Source organism: Lactuca sativa, chromosome 1 (genome assembly GCF_002870075.4).
Source record: "Lactuca sativa cultivar Salinas chromosome 1, Lsat_Salinas_v11, whole genome shotgun sequence".
Lineage (NCBI taxonomy): Eukaryota > Viridiplantae > Streptophyta > Magnoliopsida > Asterales > Asteraceae > Lactuca > Lactuca sativa.
This window is the reverse complement of record NC_056623.2, coordinates 19,831,514-19,851,912: the sequence shown is the minus strand read 5'-3', so window position 1 is coordinate 19,851,912 and position 20,399 is coordinate 19,831,514. Positions and strand designations below refer to the sequence as shown.

The 20,399-nt window shown below is 36.6% G+C and overlaps 1 protein-coding gene and 1 long non-coding RNA gene across 3 annotated transcripts; both read right to left on the bottom strand.

Moving 5' to 3' along the window:
- Positions 1–307: 307 nt before the first annotated feature.
- Positions 308–6,472, bottom strand: LOC111915746 (coatomer subunit alpha-1). The gene is made up of 5 exons (XM_023911397.3): positions 6,260–6,472; positions 5,923–6,155; positions 4,880–5,374; positions 1,760–4,754; positions 308–744 (listed from the first exon to the last, which is right to left on the bottom strand). Exons 2-4 carry the CDS (start codon positions 6,128–6,130, stop codon positions 1,804–1,806), a joined length of 3,654 nt encoding a protein of 1,217 aa, XP_023767165.1. The 5' UTR covers positions 6,131–6,155; positions 6,260–6,472; the 3' UTR covers positions 308–744; positions 1,760–1,803.
- Positions 6,473–18,065: 11,593 nt separating this feature from the next.
- On the bottom strand, positions 18,066–19,445 carry LOC111915745 (uncharacterized). 2 transcript variants are annotated; one of them, XR_006188413.1, is made up of 3 exons: positions 19,253–19,445; positions 18,440–18,908; positions 18,066–18,308 (listed from the first exon to the last, which is right to left on the bottom strand). It is a non-coding gene; the product is annotated as an uncharacterized LOC111915745 (long non-coding RNA). The 2 variants fall into 2 exon arrangements; XR_002858261.2 differs by having other exon boundaries at positions 18,066–18,311; positions 19,253–19,443.
- Positions 19,446–20,399: the final 954 nt, after the last annotated feature.

Genomic DNA, 20,399 nt, shown 5'->3' with positions numbered 1-20,399 from the left:
CTTTGATTTATATATAGAACAAGCACAGCTTTGGTTGGATGAATTTGATCTATTGAAAATATTGTATGCATGATACAACACATGGAGAAAATGTCCTTGAGAGCTTCCTAAAAAAATCAGCTTTAAATTAAAACACGGGGAATCGGACCGAATGGTAATGGAACTGAACATAAATGTAATTGCAATCCCAAAAAGATGAAACAAGTATCAGCATCAAATATAGCCCTAAAAAACTTGTCTGGTGTGGGTCCTTTGTAACAAAGGCAAGTACCAGATACATAAACCCTAGAAAGAAATGCATATGGGATTGTGAAAAACATTCAAGTCCTGAAAATATTATTGCAAAACCGTCTACATACAACCACAAAAACAGAAGGGCATGGCTTCGTGACAAAACCAAGCAAAGTTGAACAAATTCCAACATCAACAAACATCAAGCGAAAAACAAAAATAAGTACTGTATTATTAAATCTGAATATTATAATAACCAACCACCTAGGCATGAATGTTCAATACTAGTAAAATACCAGCCAGCATACCATACCTTTTACTTGACACTAGCTGTGTATCCTTCCTCCTTGCCAATTGCCAATATAATGATGTTGAGTAAGACCCCACCCTCAACCTCTAGAGAGAGACTAATAAATCCATAACAACAAAATCTACTCTGTTGTGGGCTTCCTGATAATATATATTATATATATAGCAGCAACAACTCTACTTGGGAATCCAGACACATTTAAACTGCAAAACAAGTCAACATTAATTAATATCAAACTCTGTCACTTTTGCATGCCAAGCTTAAAAAGGATGGAAGTTGATCGAGACAAGGGCATAGCCATATAGAACTACAGAAGATGAAGGGGTGTTTAGTTTGTAGAATGTATCTGTCAAAAGAAATACATGTTTGGTTCGCAGGAAATGGATGGAATTTAATCACAGATACAATGATGAAAAAATGGAGCAATGTATTGGTGTCTTGATGGGTTTATGAGAGGGCAATTTGATCTTTTAAAGAAAATATTAACGGGTTTGCAGTTCTTATCAACCACTACTAGAAATAATGAAATCCCTCAAAAATGGATTTTTAAAGGAATCTCTTGGATTGGAACTGCTCAATTCCATGTTCATTTGGCAACCAAACATGCCACTGAACGGAATTTGAGATTCAACTGGAATACAGGAACCAAACACGTAAACTTAAAACTTGCTCTCAGTAGATAATAAAATAAATAGCAAAGGTAAGGTTTTTGTATTGCCATAAACTTATCTCATGTTATCAATGTCATTCAAGACAAAATTGAGGACTGATTCTAAGTTTCTACACAAATGGAATCCAGTAATTACAATCACGCCCTCACTATGAAACCCATGTAGCAAGACATACAAGGACCACGAGAAATAACAGTTATAATTGCAAGCGCAAATTAAAAAGGGAAAAGAATCAAAACAGGCGCAAAGTGGTTTTGGTTGTCTTTAGCAAAAGGGTTAAATGCAAGAAATAGCAACATACCTTTATTAATGTGTTTATCATAGCATCTTACTTTCATTTTTCTTCCTATTACAGCACTGTACTTCAGAAAATCGATCCAATTATAATAACGTCCGCATTCATATACACAAAGCATTTTCAGTTTCACTAGATGTTTTAAAGTCTAAGAGTATATCCTAATAGGAAAAAAGATTTTCCAAATAGAAGAAAGTACAACACTGTAATAGAGATAAATGGAAGTAGGATGCTATATGGAAAGAGTAATACCTGAAGAAGAGAGGCTGGCAAGATTGTCAGGGAAAGTTTTGAAATCATCTGATCTGAGCTGGAGAACACAATAAACCAGAAGCATCTGATCCCACCACCGCAAGGTCACAAACAGTACAAAGCTGCCCTTCCTGAGAAACAACAAAGTGGGAACTACAGTATGGACACAACACATCCTTCTGCCCCCTGTATATCGGGACATAAGTGGCCCCACAAACAACAAACGGATTTCTAAAATCATAGTTCAACTGTGTGGAATCCTTCATGTTCCTCTCAGCAGCCTGCATAACCGAACGGGCAGTTTTTGTCTGGTTTTCAGCAGTTGGGTTGGTCTCCAAGAGCCTCCTTGCAAAGTTGGAAGCAGTAATGAGATTACCCGCCTTGTAGCACACAGTCATAGCATTCATCAGTGCAAGTCTTAGATGTGGGAGCTGAAGGTTACAGTGAGTGAAGTATGCAGCTAGCTCCTGTTGGCGAATAGGGTTGTCTTTTAACTCTCTCCTTTTGAGTTCCATTTGTAGACCAAGAACATACTCTTTAACTATAATGATCAATTCTTTCACTTCATCGACTTCTCGCCTTGACTCGACAACAATCAGGGGAATGGTATGGAGAATACCCAGGAAAAGACGCAAGGCTTCAGTAAATTTACCAGTAGTAGTGGCTTTGTAGCCAGCTTTGAGTTTTTCTTCTAACTGAGAGAAATTGAACACGAGTGCAGGTGGGGCCCGGACGTTAGGGCTTGCTGACTCACTCCAGCCACGCTCGATGGCCAATGAGATCAATGGAGCCGAAGAGAAAGCACGCAGGAAAGTATGACTCCCCATGTGAAGATCAAGAAACAATGATTTCAACGGTGTGAAGTTCTTTATGCCAAGCTGGCGGCTGAGCAACCGCATGGCGGTGTCGAAGTTTCCGGCCGCCGCGTGTTCAGCTGCGAGAGATGATTTCTGGACCCAAATCTGGCTGACGGGCATACCGGCGGTGGGGGCCACAAACACAGAAGAACGGGTGGCAGAGGAGGCGGCTTTCGGGGTTTCAATGTCTGGAAGTATAAGGTCTTCAAGACCCCAACCACCCTCTTCATTTTCTTCAGGTGCCTCGTCATCATCCAACACCACAGTGACATCACCATTCTGAATGTTGTCTTCATCCCCAATCTCCAAACCATCGCCCCAATCAGCATCAGCAGCATCTTCATATTCTTCATTTCCACCCCTTCCAACATTATCAAGACCACCCTCAAAGATTCCTTTCATGACCCTTAGTAACGGCCAGTCACCGCCACATAGGACGGGGGTCGGGGGCATCAAAAGTTGACTAGACCTGCCACTTGGCAAAGAAGGGACATTACCTTCAAGTTTGACAGCAAGTTCCTCTACAATATCAGTCAACCCATGGGTCTGAGCTGTAGCATATGCTAGTGGTAAATGACCCGCATTTATCAAAATCTTGATTCTTTCTTGAACATCACCCAAGTACAACGCGTTATGGAATTGTCCCATAACGTCATTTTTCACCTCAGCGATTTTCATCATTTTGGACAATTTATCCAAGTTTCCTGTTATTAAATACAAGAAAGACAGCCTCTCGAAGTTTTTCGTCCTTTGGTATGCATACTCAACAATTCCAGAATTGCCCTGACGAAGGGCCTCAACACCCAATCTATACCAGTGATCTTTCTCATCAATCTCTTTAGCAGAAGCAACAGCTATCTGAATGTTTCCACTTTCAAGTGCTAAATTGAAACGGGTTCTTTCATCTTTCACGAAATGAAGGGCGACTTCTGGGAAACCTTTTTGTTGAAGGTAAGCAATCATGGCTTGCCCACATAGCTCTGAGTTCCTTATCATGCTCATCACATGATCGTACCTCTTTTTCAGAAGAGACAGCTTGAAGATATATTCAGTAGAATCAATAACTATCGGGCGGTTTTTCCCATCTCGATCCAAGCAAAAGATTGTGTTCCCAAATATTTTTGTGATGTAAACAGGAACATCAAGAGTCCTAATGATTCCACTGTCTCCATTAGGCAAACAGTACTTGATATGGGTTAGTGTTGTGTATATGAAAACACCATTATCATCCCATGAACCACTCTTGACACGGATTGTTTCATGAAGGGTGCACCGGTGAGCAAGTTTCTTATCAGCTATTATAATCGAATGTTTGCTAAGTAAAGCAACACTCTCCATGTCGTTTGACCAAACAACATACCTTACAAAAGATGTTTGAAGGTCCCCAAGAACCAGTCTCTGTTGAAGGTCAAAGATGAACACTCTATCTTCTGCCCTGCAAAGTAGGTTGCCTGTACCTGCATAGAATATAGCATCAGTGACAACAGGAAGGGCGCTTTTCTTCACGATTTCATTCTTCAAGTTCTTGACTAACACTTGATTGGTGCTTTTTTCAAGAACTGCAAATCTGTTGCGAGCTACAAAAACTGCAGACCCCCCGACACCACGTTTTGCCTCTTGAACTGTATCGCCTCGACTGAAACTATCTTTAGGAACAATGTAGAGTTCGTAGGACCCGCCATCTACTTCTGAGCATATAAGAATCGCGTTTTCTGTAGGGCTGTAAGAGAGGGTTCTAGGGCCCTGGTTTAAGGTGGTAGAACCAGGCCTACGGATTGGGAGGATTTGAGTGTCTTTTTGAGTAGAGTATTCATAGAACCGAAGAAAACGGTCTTTTATGAAGTAGAGGGAATCACCACTAACAGAGAAAGCAGGGCGTTCTCTTTCCAGCTTGAAAACAATCATGCCACTATCATGGCCAGCTGCTAGAAGATTCATTTCAGGATGACAGCCGAGTATCCAGAACCTGTCATGTTCCCTGCGGAATGTTTGAAGGCCGGTTCTTTTTGTAGCATCCCAAACACGTATGCTTTTGTCCTCTGAGTTTGATACTATGATGTCTTGTCTTGCATGGAAAAGAACACATGATACATTGTTCATGTGACCTCTCAATGTGTCTACTTCCCAAGCTTTGGTATCTGAAAGATAAAGTTGATAAGTGAGATTTGTGATCCCGAAGTATCTTGATGATAATGTATGACACAAGAAGAGATGGAAATTTAAAGCATATTAACAAATGAACTACCCTGTAAAGACACCATACCATTCATGCGCCAGATCTTGACTTGGCGATCATCAGCTCCAGAAACAATAAGAGGAAGAGTGGGATGGAATGATGCCCAATTGACTCCACGATCATGGCCCTCCAAGACATACTTCACAACAGCATCAACTCCTCCAAAGAAATCTGTATTCATTTGACTGAGGCGGAGGATATCATCAGCAGGGGAAACTGTTTTCTTTTTCAGAGCACCAATGTCCCAAACTCGAACAGTCTGATCTAATGATGCTGACACAACAAGGTCCTCTTTGGGATGGAACAATGCACACATTACATAATGGTTGTGTCCAGTCAAAACAGAAATACAAGTACGGGATTGCCAGTTCCATATCCGGATAGTTTGATCATCACTAGCACTAACAATCCAGGGGTTCTCATGGTGAAATTGAACAGTCCGGATATAATCAAGATGGCCAAGAAGCGTGAATAAACACCGATGCAGTTTGTAGTTCCATACTTTGATCTTGTAATCATCGCCTGCATATACAAAAAGAATGCCTAAATATTCTTACACACATACATAAGGCTACGAACTAACCAGTATAAAGAAGACCTAAGCATAAGTGTAATATGCACAGTGAAAACAGAACAAGATGGTTCTGACTTTCCAAGATAGCTTAACTTCCGTAATAAACAGCAATTGCTAATATGCATTGCATCAAATCTAATGTACATGACCAGATCCAAATCATTTCCATGTTACTCTGAATTTAAACATTGCAACAAAACAGTTTCATGTGTCCCAAATCGCACAGATGTGAAGTTCAGATCATCATTACTAGAGCACAGGCTCAGACAGATTTCCATAGCTTTAAACTGGCGGACTAATGGTTATGGACAGATCAGTTCCATGAACACAAAAGGCTCTGAATCTACTAAATAGAGATAATGTGCCACACAAATAACAAGCTTCTAATAGATCATCATTACCTAACATTATATCCTGAATATATCAGCTAATCAATAAAAAAACCTTAGATTCGGAAGCATTTCAAGTATATCAATGCAATTGAAATCCAACAAACCTCCCGAAACGAACAGAGGCTGTGATTGATGAAAGTGTACGCCACGAACAGGGCCATCATGCTCGTCAAAACGATCAATGAGAGTGCCCATCCTGTAATCCCATAGCTGGATCACACCACTGTGAAGACTAGCCAAGATCCATGGCCTTTTGCTGTGGAAACTCAGACCTTTAACTCTATTACTCTTCGTCTCAAACTTCGTCAACATCTTCGCTCCGTTTCGTCCCCAACCTCTAATCAATCGATTAAACAAATCAAGTAACTCACAATTCAATCGTATCGCAACTTCATAAACAACAAAAAAGAAACCTAGATTCTGTAGGTGCGTGATAATTACCTTAGATCTGAGAATTAAATGCTGCTAATTCGATAAATGATTCGATCGATCGATCCGATGTGATGTTAAAGAGTAGTATACTTGTGATCAGAAGGCATTTGGGAGAGGAGAGGCAAAGAAAGAGTTGCCCGGGATCGATCCACTGTGTGTTAAAAACAGTGTGTTAGATCTGAGAGGATGTGAAGATCGGTTTTGTAAAATAAACATGACCATGGCCCATCGGTGCGGTGCGTGTACGGTAATTGTCCAAAGGAAGAAGTAATAAGAAAAACAAATATTATACGGTGATAGATCTACAAATTCCAAATATTAAAAATGACTTAAAATAAAGTATTATAAAATACAAAAAATGACTATTAAATTTTTTATATATATATATTACTATTGAACTATAGTTTTTATATACATATGATTCTTACAATTTTATCTTTTGATCAAAAAATAAAATATCATTTGTGATAATAATAAGCTACATGTTGATGTGGATTTTATTATTTGCTATATACTTATATACCATTAAACATTTTGACAAATAAATTTTATAAACGTGTTTTTTTAAATAGTTTTAAAAGTATTTTAAAATAGACTTTGTCAAAAGATAAGGTTTTTTTTAAAGATTAAAACCCTTTTTTTTATTTTTTTAGGACAAATTGAATTACAAAATATCTTACTTATCATCGTACAATAAGTGGGATGGAAAACGGATAAGTTGTGTCGTTAAGCCTTTTTGTATGGTAAATTCAATTATTTCGAAGACTACATACATATATCTAGAGGATATAGCATTGTTATGTATGAATGTACTCTATTAAGAAGTTTCACCGCATCCGGCGCGAGAAAACCGAACGTATCAAATGCGACACGTGTTGATTTTTTCATGCACAATTTCTCATGTTTAGTGACCTTGCCTAAAACAGTTTGTCCCGCTGTGAAACCCCCGGCCCTCAAGGTCCATACATGTGTGTTTTTCCCCAACTCATCCAAAAATCAAAATATCAGACGGTTTAATGGTTGACCTTCCGTCTGCCAGGTTAGTTAAGAAATTTAAATGAGTTTCTTTCTTGGCGGAAACCCCGACACGCTTAAATATATCAAACAAAACATCTTTGGGCATATTGTGTCTGTATTTTGAACCCCGGGAGTTCTTTACGGTAAATTGCATGCTCTCTAAAGATAAGCTAAAATGACATTTAACAATAATCAATATGTATGTGCTTCATTCGTTGACGTTGAATAAGATTTATCAAGATATATACCACAAACGTTATCACAGTAAACAATGGTGACATTAAATAGAGGACAGTAAAGATCACATAAATGTTTTTGAAGTCAACATGTTTCGAAAATTGCATTAGCAACACCCAAATATTCAACCTTGGCACTAGAACGAGAAATAGTCGATTGTCGCTTGGATGACCAAGAAACAATCGTTGGGCAAATGAAATATTTATTAGTTGAATGTGTGGAGGTAAGGCACCTCGCAATCAATACCAGAGTATGCGATTAAGTTGGAGGTGGTCTATGGGTGGAGCTGAAGACCATAGTCAATAGTACCTCGAATGTAGTAATAATAAATAAACCATGAGAATTAATCTCTAACTTTGTTCACAATATCTTATTTGTGCAGTACTCATTACAACTTAATGTTTATTAAACTATCGATGTTGGAATCAATTTTAACTTCTTAAGCTTGAATCATAGCTACAACCGCAAATAAATGCAAGAAAACATCTTAACAAGAAAAATGTAATGTCCATAAATTTTGCGCCAAATTTAAACTTTTTCAATGATAAATAAAAATCAAATAGCATCGTTTACAAAAATGTTCTCAAATCAATATCCATCAGAGTGTCCCAAAATCATAACATAAGGATGAGGAGCGGTACGGTCACGCCTTCACATTGCCATGATCTCCTGAAGTACCTGAAACAATAAACTGAAAACTGTAAGCCCGAGGGCTTAGTGAGCTACCCCCAAAATACCAATACCACACTGACAATTCCATATCAGTAACAATCAATAAATCAACATGCATACTAGGCCATCGGCCTGACTGGATCGCCCTACTGGGCCTACAGTCTATCTGAATCTATCACGAGCCTTCGATGTAACGCTCGTGTTTCCAAGCTACGCATTAGCATTGATGTAATAGTCTAGGTTAACCCTTGTAACTCTTTTTGAAGTGTTAATGATGAAATATTTGAGTATTATGTGGATTATGTGAATTATGTGTTTATTTTCTTAATTATTATAATTTAATGAATTAAGAATAAAATAAGCGTCAAAATTAAAGTGTGAGATAAGCCCGATATCTTTGCATTAAGATGTAGTGGTTGAAACAAGGATTTCGGAGATATAAAGAATGCCGAAATCCGAGTTATAACGAAGAAGTTATGATCTGTTAAAGTTTCGCGACAGAACCGGCAACGCTGAATGACGTAAAAAGTGAAATTTACGTTAGAGCGATATTTAGCCTTAGTAATCTAAACGAAAGTTGTAGAGTTTGTTAAACCGAGAGTGTTCATAAAAAGAACGCCCAAATCTGACTTCATATGAGGAAGTTATGATTTTTCGAAGTTTCGACTTAGCGGTATGCAGCCCGAATACTCGATTTGAGATCGAGCGGTTTATAGCCAAAACAATTTAAACGAGAATCGAAGATCTCGTTGATAGTAGTCTATCAGTAAAAAGACAAACGAAAATGGACGTCAGATGAAGAAGTTATGAATTTTTAACGGAGTTTTCCTGTCCCGGCCTACTAAAAATAATATAATAAAAATAAATTCAAAATTAGTCAACGGAGTCTAAACAAGAGTTGTAGAGCATAATCTCACCTACGCGTGGATATAAAGAACGTCAAAAACGAAGCTCGTATGCGAAAGTTATGAATTTCTGAAGTTCGGGGCGTGAACCCCAAGGCTGTGTCAGAGCTCACGAGGTGAATATTAGAAACTCACGAGGTGAGCCAGTTCACGTCTTCACGAGGTGAATATTAGAAACTCACGAGGTGAACAAATGATGGACGTCTTCCAGGGCAAGTGGCCATGACGAACGCAATGACGTATCGAGCTCACGAGGTGAATATTAGAAACTCACGAGGTGAGCCAGTTCACGAGGTGAATATTAGAAATTCACGAGGTGAACCCAGAAAATTCACCTTATAAATAGAAATCAAGGGTCAGCCGAGTTTGGTTGCTCATCTCTTAGTCTCCCACTCCCGATACTCTCTCTAAGCCCTATTTTAACCCCCCGAAGCCCCGGTGTTCATCCCGAGACCCGAAGCAAGTCCCGAAGCCCGAAGATCCCGAGAAGAAAAGAGTTTCCAAGCCGAAGCTCTGCCCGCGAGAAGCCCGGTGTGTGAAGTTATCCCGGTTTCACCGAAGAATACTATTCTTAGAGCCATAGTGTTGTCCGATCATCTTTTGATCAAGTGAGTGTGTAGTCACTTTCTTCTAACGCATAATTATGAAGTATTTTATATGAAATACGTGTTATGTGTATATTTTGTTGTTATATGTGTGAATGTATATTCACTTTCTTCTATCTCATAAATATGATTTATTCTCTATGAAATACGTGTTATGTGTATGTGTCTCATCTGTTGTTTGGAATATGTATTGAATGAGAATGTTATACATGTTTTAAACTATGTATAAAACTATATATTTTTATCTACTAATATGTTGGGTAGAACATGGGTAGATAGTTGATCTGTGATAAACAGATGAGAGGCCTCGATGTTGTTTTTGATTCAGTCATCTAGCGGAGTTTAGATGACGACCACAGACTTTTTCTAGACAGTCCTGTGGAACGCTAGCAGGTTCGCCACTTGTATGTGTTAATGAACTTGGGTGTTCATTCGATGCACTCCATGGTTGCCTTATTTGACTTATATTGCTGAGGAACCCCCAAAGCATGTGTTGTCGCCCCAATTAAATATTCTTATACTAGGTCCTATGTTAATTGTCTTAGGGACGTAAGGTGAGAATAACGAGAATGAGTAATTGGGTTATTGTTGGTTGATGAAAAATAATTTAATTATTTATTGTGGGTTGAAAATCCTATATGCTCACCAGGCTCCCAAGCCTGACCCACTCAGTTTCTTTGTATTACGGGTAGTGGCACCAGAGCATAAGTTGGATGATTTGTCAAGTTATTTTTGGATTATAGACCTATTGTTGTAAATAACTGTTGTAAGGTTTGTATTAAAATGTTTATGCTTTTGGTCTGTTTATCGGAACATGACATCCCGAGTATTGTAATATAATGAAAAATACATTTCTTTAAGAAATGCTTTGGTAAATCTTATTTTTATCATATTTTGTTTTGGGAACAAATTCTGCAACTCTTTTAATCAAAGGATTACTCTTAAATCGTTTTAAAAGCATAAATTAAACCGGTCTTTTCTGGCCGTGATTTTGGGGATGTCACATTCGACATGACTGGTCCGCGACGTGGGCCTGCAGTCTCCCCGAACCGCTCATAGGGTATGTTGGCCTTCAACACAAAGCAGGACCGCCTCAACCCCACCAACAAGCAAATAACCATGTGCGCATAACTATCATATATTGGCATACACAAACATCAAACATATTTATCTCATTGATCATCAATCATAGAATTCTCTCGTAACTAGAGTACCGACCTAGCAGGTCACTAACATACCAATCCTTACAGATCATAAGAGCATAACATACTGTCTAGCCTGATTCTGATCTAACAGATCATAACCACATGTAGCATACCATAACAATAACAACTAAAGGGCCGGCCTTGGTGTCGTAGACCCTACTGATATAGTGAGGATAACTCACCTTGCAGATGTCGACTCGGAAGATAAACTCCAACTCTCGAATCACTTGACACAGGCTCCACCACCTATGATCATAGTACAATATACTCATAAGTCCTTAACCTTATAAGGTACTCCATAACCCACCAGTCAACCCCTGGTCAAAGTCAAAGTCCTCAATCAAGGTCAACAGTCCATGTTGACCCCAACTCGCCAAGTACCCTCGGCTACTCGCCGAGTTCCTTGAAGCACATTCCAACTTGCCGAGTCATCGGGGTGACTCATCGAGTTCCCTAGATTCTCGTTCTAACTTTAAGGCCACTTGTTGAGTTCCCTCTTTGCAACTCGACGGATACACGCGCATACATACCCTAGGGAAAACTCATCTGACTCGCCGAGTTGTTCTTCCACCGGTCGAGTCTTATGGTAATCTTCATCGGACTCGTCAAGTTGTTCATCCAACTCGTCGAGTTCACGTCCATCTTCATGTGACTCGCCGAGTCAACCTTGCGACTCGCCGAGTCCATTCAATCCTTTTTCCATACAAACTTGTTTTGAGCCATGCAGCGGCTCCAAATCACATATCCAAGCTTCTAGGGCATGCTTATCACGTAAAGTTGCAAACTTTATGTGCATGCATGGCTATAAAGGCTCTAAATGTCTATTTTAAGTTCTTAATGGAGCTTCATTCTTAAGAGGGACCTCAATCATGACCAAAACTGTAACTTTATGCTTCTAGAATCCAAGGAGGGTCCAGAACTGAAGTTACAACCTCAGATCTAGCCCATAGCTCATCTTTCCAACTTAATATCTCACCAAAAACCCTAAAACTCAACCAATAGAAGAGATTCACAAGGAAAAAGGCGATTTGGTTACCTCCAGAAGATGATAACTGTGATAAGTGTTGATTCCCACACTCTACTTGCTCCAATCTCCTTCTCCTCCAAGCCTTCTCCCTCCAAAGATCCTCTTTTCGAGCTTCAAACACACAATGGGCATACACACACGCGTATTAGGGTTCTCACGGACTCTCTAGAACTGTAAAGAGGCCCAAGGGAGGCTAAGGCTCCTTTAAATAGGGGTGCAAACCCCAGGATTTAGGGTTTCATCTGCCAGCTCCTATTCGCCGAGTCCCGATATGGACTCGTCGAGTAGGTCACTTAACACGCGATCCCACCCCGCTGCTACTCGACGAGTAGGGCAACCAACTCGTCGAGTAGAGTTTAACCCAATAAATCTTATTTAAATAATACCTGAGAATCGGGACATTACAAAAAAGCACGAGATTATTATGACTCTATACAACTAAATCCATATGATCATAAAGAGACTAACATGATTGCCATGATGCTCTTTATATTTCGAGATAAACGGATGAAATGAAATGATGATGCTTTATGTGATTTCTTGTGACATGTGATGTTCTCTTTCAAATTAAATGGACGAATCTGTGAGGCTTTAGTATATAATAACAACTATAGAGGTGGGATTATACTGGGGTAGGATATTAAGATCCTAGACGAGATCCTATTATATCAGTATAGATCTTGCTTCTTGAAACCATAAAGCATAAGCCTTAAGCACTAAGTCATAAGCCATAAACTATTAGCTAGGGGTGAGCGCGGTGCGGTTATTAGCCAAATCCTCACCACTAACCGCAAATACGGTTAATCCATTTTCAAAACCGCTTGGTGCGGTTATTTTTGCTGTGCGGTTAGGCGGTTATTTTTGCGGTGCGGTTTTGTTTTTTCTGTGCTGCGGTTATTAACCGCATGAATTTGGTACAGTTATTTTGTGTGGTTTTTAACCACAGTTTAGAGCTCAAATGGTTTTAAGAGTTCAAATATAGTATTTGTAATAATAAAAAAACCATAATGTATAAGACAATTAACTTAAATGACAAACAATTAATATCTTAAAAACGTCACATCAATAGTAATTAACAATAAATTTCTTAAAATTGTCTAATTTCACCATTTTTCAATGTTAAACATAACAAAAAACCATATTTTGGTCTTCTAGTATTTTATTCATCTTTCATTAATAAAACTTGTCTTATTTTTAATATTTAATATATTAATAATTAACAAAAAAAGTTGCATATAATATATATGCGGTGCGGTGCAGTTTTTTTGCGGTTTTTTAAAACTAATAACCGCATCTCACCGCAAATTTGCGGTTTTTAAAAAACAAAAAACTTCACCATCGGTTGTTATTGCGGTTGCGGTTTTTGCGGTTAATTTTAGTTGTGGTGCGGTTTTTGCTCACCCATACTATTAGTCATAAAGTTATAACCCCTACACCCTAAACCTTAAGCAATATGCCTTAGCCATAAGCCTTAACCCCATAAACCATAAGCCTTAAGCCCTACACAGTAAACCATAAGTCAAAAGTTATGTTCATTTTAAGTTTGGTCTCTTTTGGTCCCGTTTATCTTTATCTTATTTGTCCATAAACACTTTTATCGTATTATTTATATGCTCCACATCAGTTTTGGTTGGCACTACAACTGAAAACACTATTAACCTTAAATTAGCAATTCACATAGTCATTTGTTCAAATCCGACTCTAATCTTTAGTTATTTGTACTTTGTACGATGATAGTCTAAGGCAAATGTATGATCCTACTATCGGGGTTTTCTCCATTGTTTAATCCTGCTTCGAAATACAAGTTTTAGGCTTGGAGAAGCCTAATGAGTATGCCTGGGGTCAACTTTGAAAGAAATTGATGGTTGCAATATGGTAAAACCTTTGAATGCCCCCAACAATATATTTTGACGTCTTCAATCCATTTTCCTTTTTATGGTTTTATTTTTCCTTTTTTTAATCTTTTTGATTATTTGTTTCAAATTGCACAATATCATCTTTAATTTAATCATGTGTCGGCGGTGGTTATTGTTACTTGTTTACTATGATGAATGTAGCATCTGGTTTTAAGGCACTTCCATTGTTGACCCTTATATTGAGATTTATTGCATTGTTGGTCCCTAATTGTAAGAAAGTGTGAAAAAGGGCCCACAGTGGCAATTTGGTAAAAATTATGGATTTTGAGTACATGTGTGTACGCTAAGCGTACTAAGGCGCGCCTTAGTACGTTGGGGGTACACCTCGTACGTAGGGTGTATGTGGTTGGCATGCAAACCCTAATTTTAGGGCTTTGGCTCATATTTAAGCAACTTTATGGATACAAACCCTCTTCTTATCCAGCCTCCTTCCGCGGGTTCGACCTTCAAGCAACCCTAGAGCAAAAGAGAGCCATATTGAGCATTAAAGTGAGTTTTTGGAGTGGTTTGAAGAGAGAAGAAGGTGGTGAGAAGATCTTGGAGTTAGGAACACTTTGGATCTGGGATTTCTACTTGGTTTGCAACAGCTTGAAGGTATAAAGCTTGCATCTTTACCACTCCATCTTGTGGATCTTGGTTTTGCTCTTTAAAGACACTTTTTGGTCCCAAAATGATGATTCATGAACATAGCATGTTCTTGACCCATAGAGTTGTCCTTTTCAGATGCTAGGAAGGATATTGAGTCATAAAAATGGAGCCCAAGTGGTTGGTTTTGCTCCATGCTTCATTTAGAAGGTCTTAATGGATTAAGAAGTGGACTTAAGCTCTTAATGGCCATGCAAAGTCATAAAGTTGGAAAAATTATGAATCTTGAGGGTATTTTAGCCATGGATCTGAAAAATGGTCATGAGTGCTTAAGCCATTAAGAACTTATTGGGTTTTGAGGCTTCTGGGAGTATGCCCTGCGTACGAGGTCAACCACCCTGATGGTGGTCAGCATGCTAGTACGCCCAAGGTACCTTAAGAGTACACCACGCGTACTCATTCCATGGTGACTCGGTTAGGTTGACTCAGATGACTTATGGATTTTGACCAGTTTGACATTAACTTTGACCTAAGGGTATTTTTGGGATTTTGATTGTGAATTGTCACTTGGATGGATAGGCGTCAGTTGGAGTTGAGATTCGGAGTCGGGACCTTATCAGCTATGGATCAGATCAAGAGGTGAGTTTTCCTCACTGTATTTGCGGGTCGAAGGCACCAAGGCCGGCCCATTGTATTAGATATCTTATTATGTGATAGTATGTTATTGTGTTGTGGTGATTTGTTAGATCGGTATTCTAGTATATAGGATGATGTTATGCTTAGTGATCGGTAGATCTGCTTGTTATCCGTTTTCTGGATATATGTTTATATGTTGTATATATCGACGTGGTGTGGGTGAGTTGAGACTATATTGCTTTGTGTTATCAGTCAGAAAACCTGATAATGTTTATATCAGTATGATGTTATGGTTTACTGGGTTTATATGTTTATCGGTTATGTATACGTCGACATGCTATGTGTGGTTGGGTTGAGGCGGACCAGAGTAGACTGAAGGCCAAGAGACCCAGGGTGTCCCGAATAGACTGTAGGCCTGAGAGGCATACCAGTCAGGCCAGAGGCCATGAGAACGTTCCAGATAGGCTGAAAGCCCGATGAGGCGTTCCAATCATGCTGAAGGTTTTATGAGCGTTCCAGATAGTCTGTAAGCCGGTAAGGCGTTCCAGTTATGTTGAAGGCTTTTGTGAGCGTTCCATATAGTTTGTAGGCCGTTGAGGCGTTCCATTCATTCTGAAGGCTCTGTGAGCGTTCCAGATAGTCTGTAGGCTGGTGCGGCGTTCCAGTTAGGTTGAAGGCTCTGTATGCATGTTGTTGTTATTATGTTTATGTGGTGGTACTTTGGGGGGACTCACTAAACTTCGTGCTTACAATTTTTTAGTTTATGGTTTCAGGTACCTCAGAGGACCTTGGCAAGGCGAATGCGTAACCGTACACATCCATGGTTTTACGACTGAGTGGATCTTGGGAGACTCTGTTTTTAAATAATGTTTTGAAAACAATAGTTTTGCAACACTTCTATTAGAAAAGGGTTGTTTTGAAAAGTGGAAATTTGTTGTAATTTTCGAAATGTTACAATGAACCCAAACATCATATTGGACCTAAGTTTTGGAATATATGGTTAGTCGTATACCCACGTATAAGGAGTTTAGAGACCTTTTACCCTTGTCAAATGAGGTTGCTTACATTGTTTTGGGGAAAATAATCTTTGAAATACAAGATACATTTTACCCTTATCAAATGAGGTTGCTTACATTGTTTTGGGAAAAAAGAATGGAAAATTGGTATAAAAGTCCTTCGGTTTTAAAAAAAAATGTTTAGTTTTACCCTTTGTCTACTTTTAGGTTCATTAAAGCCGAAAATTTTATAATTTTTTTTGCACCTATTCCCTTTTAACCGATTTTTAGGTCATTAGCCGGTTACTATGCACGGGACATTTGCTTAAAAATAAAAGATATTGGGCAGAATCGAGGTAGGTGAGGATCGAACCTTTGTCTCCCCCAAATCTAACAAACACGCTAACCATTAGCATACAAAACACTTTTTGTAGTATTGGCTGACATATTATATATAACAATTAATATTATTGTTATTATTACTTAAATATTATTTTGTTATTTTGATTATTATAATAATTATTATTTATTCTTATTATATATTTTTATGAATGTATACATATTTTTTTAAATACAAAAGTATTTTTTTTAAATATAGATTTATGTTTTTAAATATGAAAATACTTTTTTAAAACAAAAAAATACGTTTTTAAATATATAAATATACTTTAGAGGTAATTATATGTTTATAAAATATATGTATATATTTAAATACATATTTATGTATTTGAAAGCATATGTATATTTTTACAAGCGGTTTTACACATTTACAAAACATAATAATGTATTGGATTTTTTTTATTTAACATGTAGAAAATTATATTTATTTGGCATACAAAATATAATATACATATAGATATGAAAATACCTGGTTTATATTGTATAAACCATATAAATGCCTTCAAAGTATATTTAAGCTTTTAAAAACATATTTTTTTTTAATTTAAAAAATATATTTATACATTTAACATGTTTACAATATGTTTTTATACAAAGTACATATATAATTATATTTTAAATATTTATATATGTGCTTTAAAATATATATATATATATATATATATATATATATATATATATATATATATATATATATATATATATATATATAAAAGAAAAACAATCTTTAAAATTATAGATAAAATATAACTGATATTTAGAACTTAGGGTATTGTCACTGTCAAATGACTATAAATCAAGACATATAACTAATGTTAATAAGAGATTGCAAAAAGAGGAATTTATTATAGAATATTGATATTACAAACTTGTAAACTCGTATCTACTATAATAAATGAAGGTTTTCTGGCACATGTCATCTTTTCATTCATTTGGACGCATGTTATTTTCTAGAATTTTTAAATTTTCTATTTTCCACTTGTCATTTTATTGTATTTTTCATTTTATTAAATTAAAATTCCATATTTAATATGTAAGGTAATATATATGTAAAGTATTTATTAGAAATGGTTTATATATATGTAATTTATTCAATATATTAAAGCCTTACTAATTTTAATAGTTTAAATTTTTTTTTATTTTTCTTATAAATTCAAACTTTTTCAAATTGTTAAAATTTCATATTTAATTTTTTTTAGTTAAACTCATGTAATATATGAGTCTCACACCTAGTATTTTAACAACGAATAAATGATTTCTGAATTCCATTATGCTTTCATTTTTTCATATTAAAATATCACTTTGAAATTAGATTCAAGAAAAACATTGCAATTTTAATTTTTACTGAGTAATACATTATACTTTAAAAATCTAAACATATTAAAACTATGAATATATATTAAGATTGGGTTTGTATTCCTTCTCCTTGGCATCGAGGACAAACAGGGGAGAATCCTTTCGAGAAAAAAAAAAATATAAAAACCACAACACAATAAAAACACAAAACACAGGATTGATCAATTTTCTCATAAAAGAGTAAGCCTTAAATAAGAGGTGGCATAATAAGCCTATTAAAAATAAATTAGGCTGTCAAAAGAGAGAAAATGTCTACCATGTGTCACAAATGGTGTTATGTTGACTGCTAAAAAGGTTTATTGTAAACAATTGTTTTTATGTTATACATTCATTCCACATCAAACCCATGTGTTAAAGTAGTGTTTGTGTTAGTGACGAACAAACATGAAAAGAATAAATATCTGACCATACTTTCAAATAGACCTTAACCTTGTTTGTGAAAACTCTATCAGATTTGCCACAATGTAGGCCCACCCTTATCCAATGGAGTTCCATCGAGCCACCTGCTGTAAGTAGGATGTAGATGAGATGCTAAAAAAGTATATAAATAACTCATAAAACAAAGAAACTAAAGTTATATGCCATCCTTGTACGATGGAATGGTATCTTAAACAAATTGTTTAGCAAAACTTACAACTCCACTAAGCTGATCAACTTGGAAAAATCCAAAGGAACGCTTCAAACCATGTTCTTGTTAGACAATTTATGTGTAAAAGATTAGAATAGTCAATGGTTAAGACAGAGATTCCTGCATCTATATTCTCCAATTGTGCATACAACGAAAAAACTGTTACATGAAGTCAAAAGATATATTCTACCACATACACAATATGTGTTCATATAAACAAAGGCACACACATATACATAGTTAGAGAGGGATACGTTCAACGATGGTGGTTTTTTTTTTTATAGAGAGCCGCAAAGAGAAACTCACATGTGGTGGCCTGATTTGTCTAATTAAACATCAACTTTTTAATTCAGAATCCCTTTTCATTTTTTCTTACCACCATCATCAGTTTAATCCGATTTGTCTCCAGGAAACCTTTAAAATCTTAGCTTCGCAAGCCATGGCAGTGATTAAAAACCCAATCGAACTTGTAATCCTGTAAAACCAAAAATTATAAGTGTTAAAACAAAAACTATAATCGATTATTGTAAAATAATACATCCAGGAACAAAAGTCTTATGCTTTACAAGTGATGGTAATATCCATGGCCATTCGACGCCATTATACATAAAAAGAAAAGAAACAAATATATATGGAGGCTTAGGGGTTGAAATCGAATGAAGAGTGAAGTTTAGGGTTTGAAATCGCACTGGCCACCATCATCTGAATCATTTTGTGATGTTTGAATTCACTGGATTAGAAGCTCCATACCTAACAAAGTTTTACATATTTTGATTTCAAGAAAAAAAAATCAAAATCAAAACTAAAATCTAACTTTACCGCTGGAGGTGTTCCCATCTCTCAAATCTCGGTAGTCACCGTTTCTCCCACGCTTGCGCTTCGTTAGCCTCCAACAGTGTGTTCGTCAGTCTGTGTCACGCCACGTGTTCCGAAACCTGTTATCCAACCGGGTAACCGTTAAAATGGGCAAATTTGCGAAAATTGATGTACGTTTCGGGCTTTAGTAAACCTAAAACTCATAAAAAAATAAAACCGAATATTTCTTGAAAACTTAAACAATATCGCAAAAAAATCTTTCAAATACAAGATTTAATTCAAGTAGATATAATGTGATTTTTAAATTTTATCACATGATCATATCTTGTAATGAAACTTTTCAAAATATAACTAACCTTTTCGGTAACAAACTTTACTTTTTTTATATGAACATTTTTTTATTTTTATTTGAGAAAATGACAAAAATAGCCAATTACACTAATTGCATTACAAAAATAGCCAAAAAAAATCGGGATTACATATTTAGCCACCCATTTCGCAGATGAGAAGGTCCCATCTGCGAAATGGGCATCTCATCTGCGAAAGTACAAGTGCCTGAAGCACAGTTGTGCTTCAGGCACTTGTACTTTTGCAGATGAGAATTTTTTTTTTTTAATTTTTTCGGTATAAATAGGGGTAATTTCGCAGATGGAATAGGTCCCATCTGCGAAATCCTCTGATCCTATCTGCGAAATGATGCAATTTTTTTTTTTTTTTTTTTTGTTTTTTCTTTTTTTTTTTATTTTTAAGGTTGACTACGAAATGAATTGGTTTGACTACGAAATGGGCTTTGCTATATAAAAACTTTTGTAGAAAAAATATCATTTTGGTTGTTATTTGGTTTGTGAAATACTCTCTATCTCTACAATTTGCTCAAAAAATGATTGAATATTTGGTTTGTCTTGTAACCGGTGGGAGATGGCAAGTTAATGGAACTAATCTGGAATACATATGTCCACAGGGAGGTATTTCTGAATTTGCTTTGATATTTTCTGAGTATATTAGTTATAGTGATTTTGTATCTATGGTAAGAAGCAAAATTGGTTTGTTAGACAAATATAGAATTAGTCTTCGTTTCCACCATCCTGAATTAAATTATTATATAGCTATAGTTGAAGACGTGGATGTTAGAATGTTGATAAACGTAATC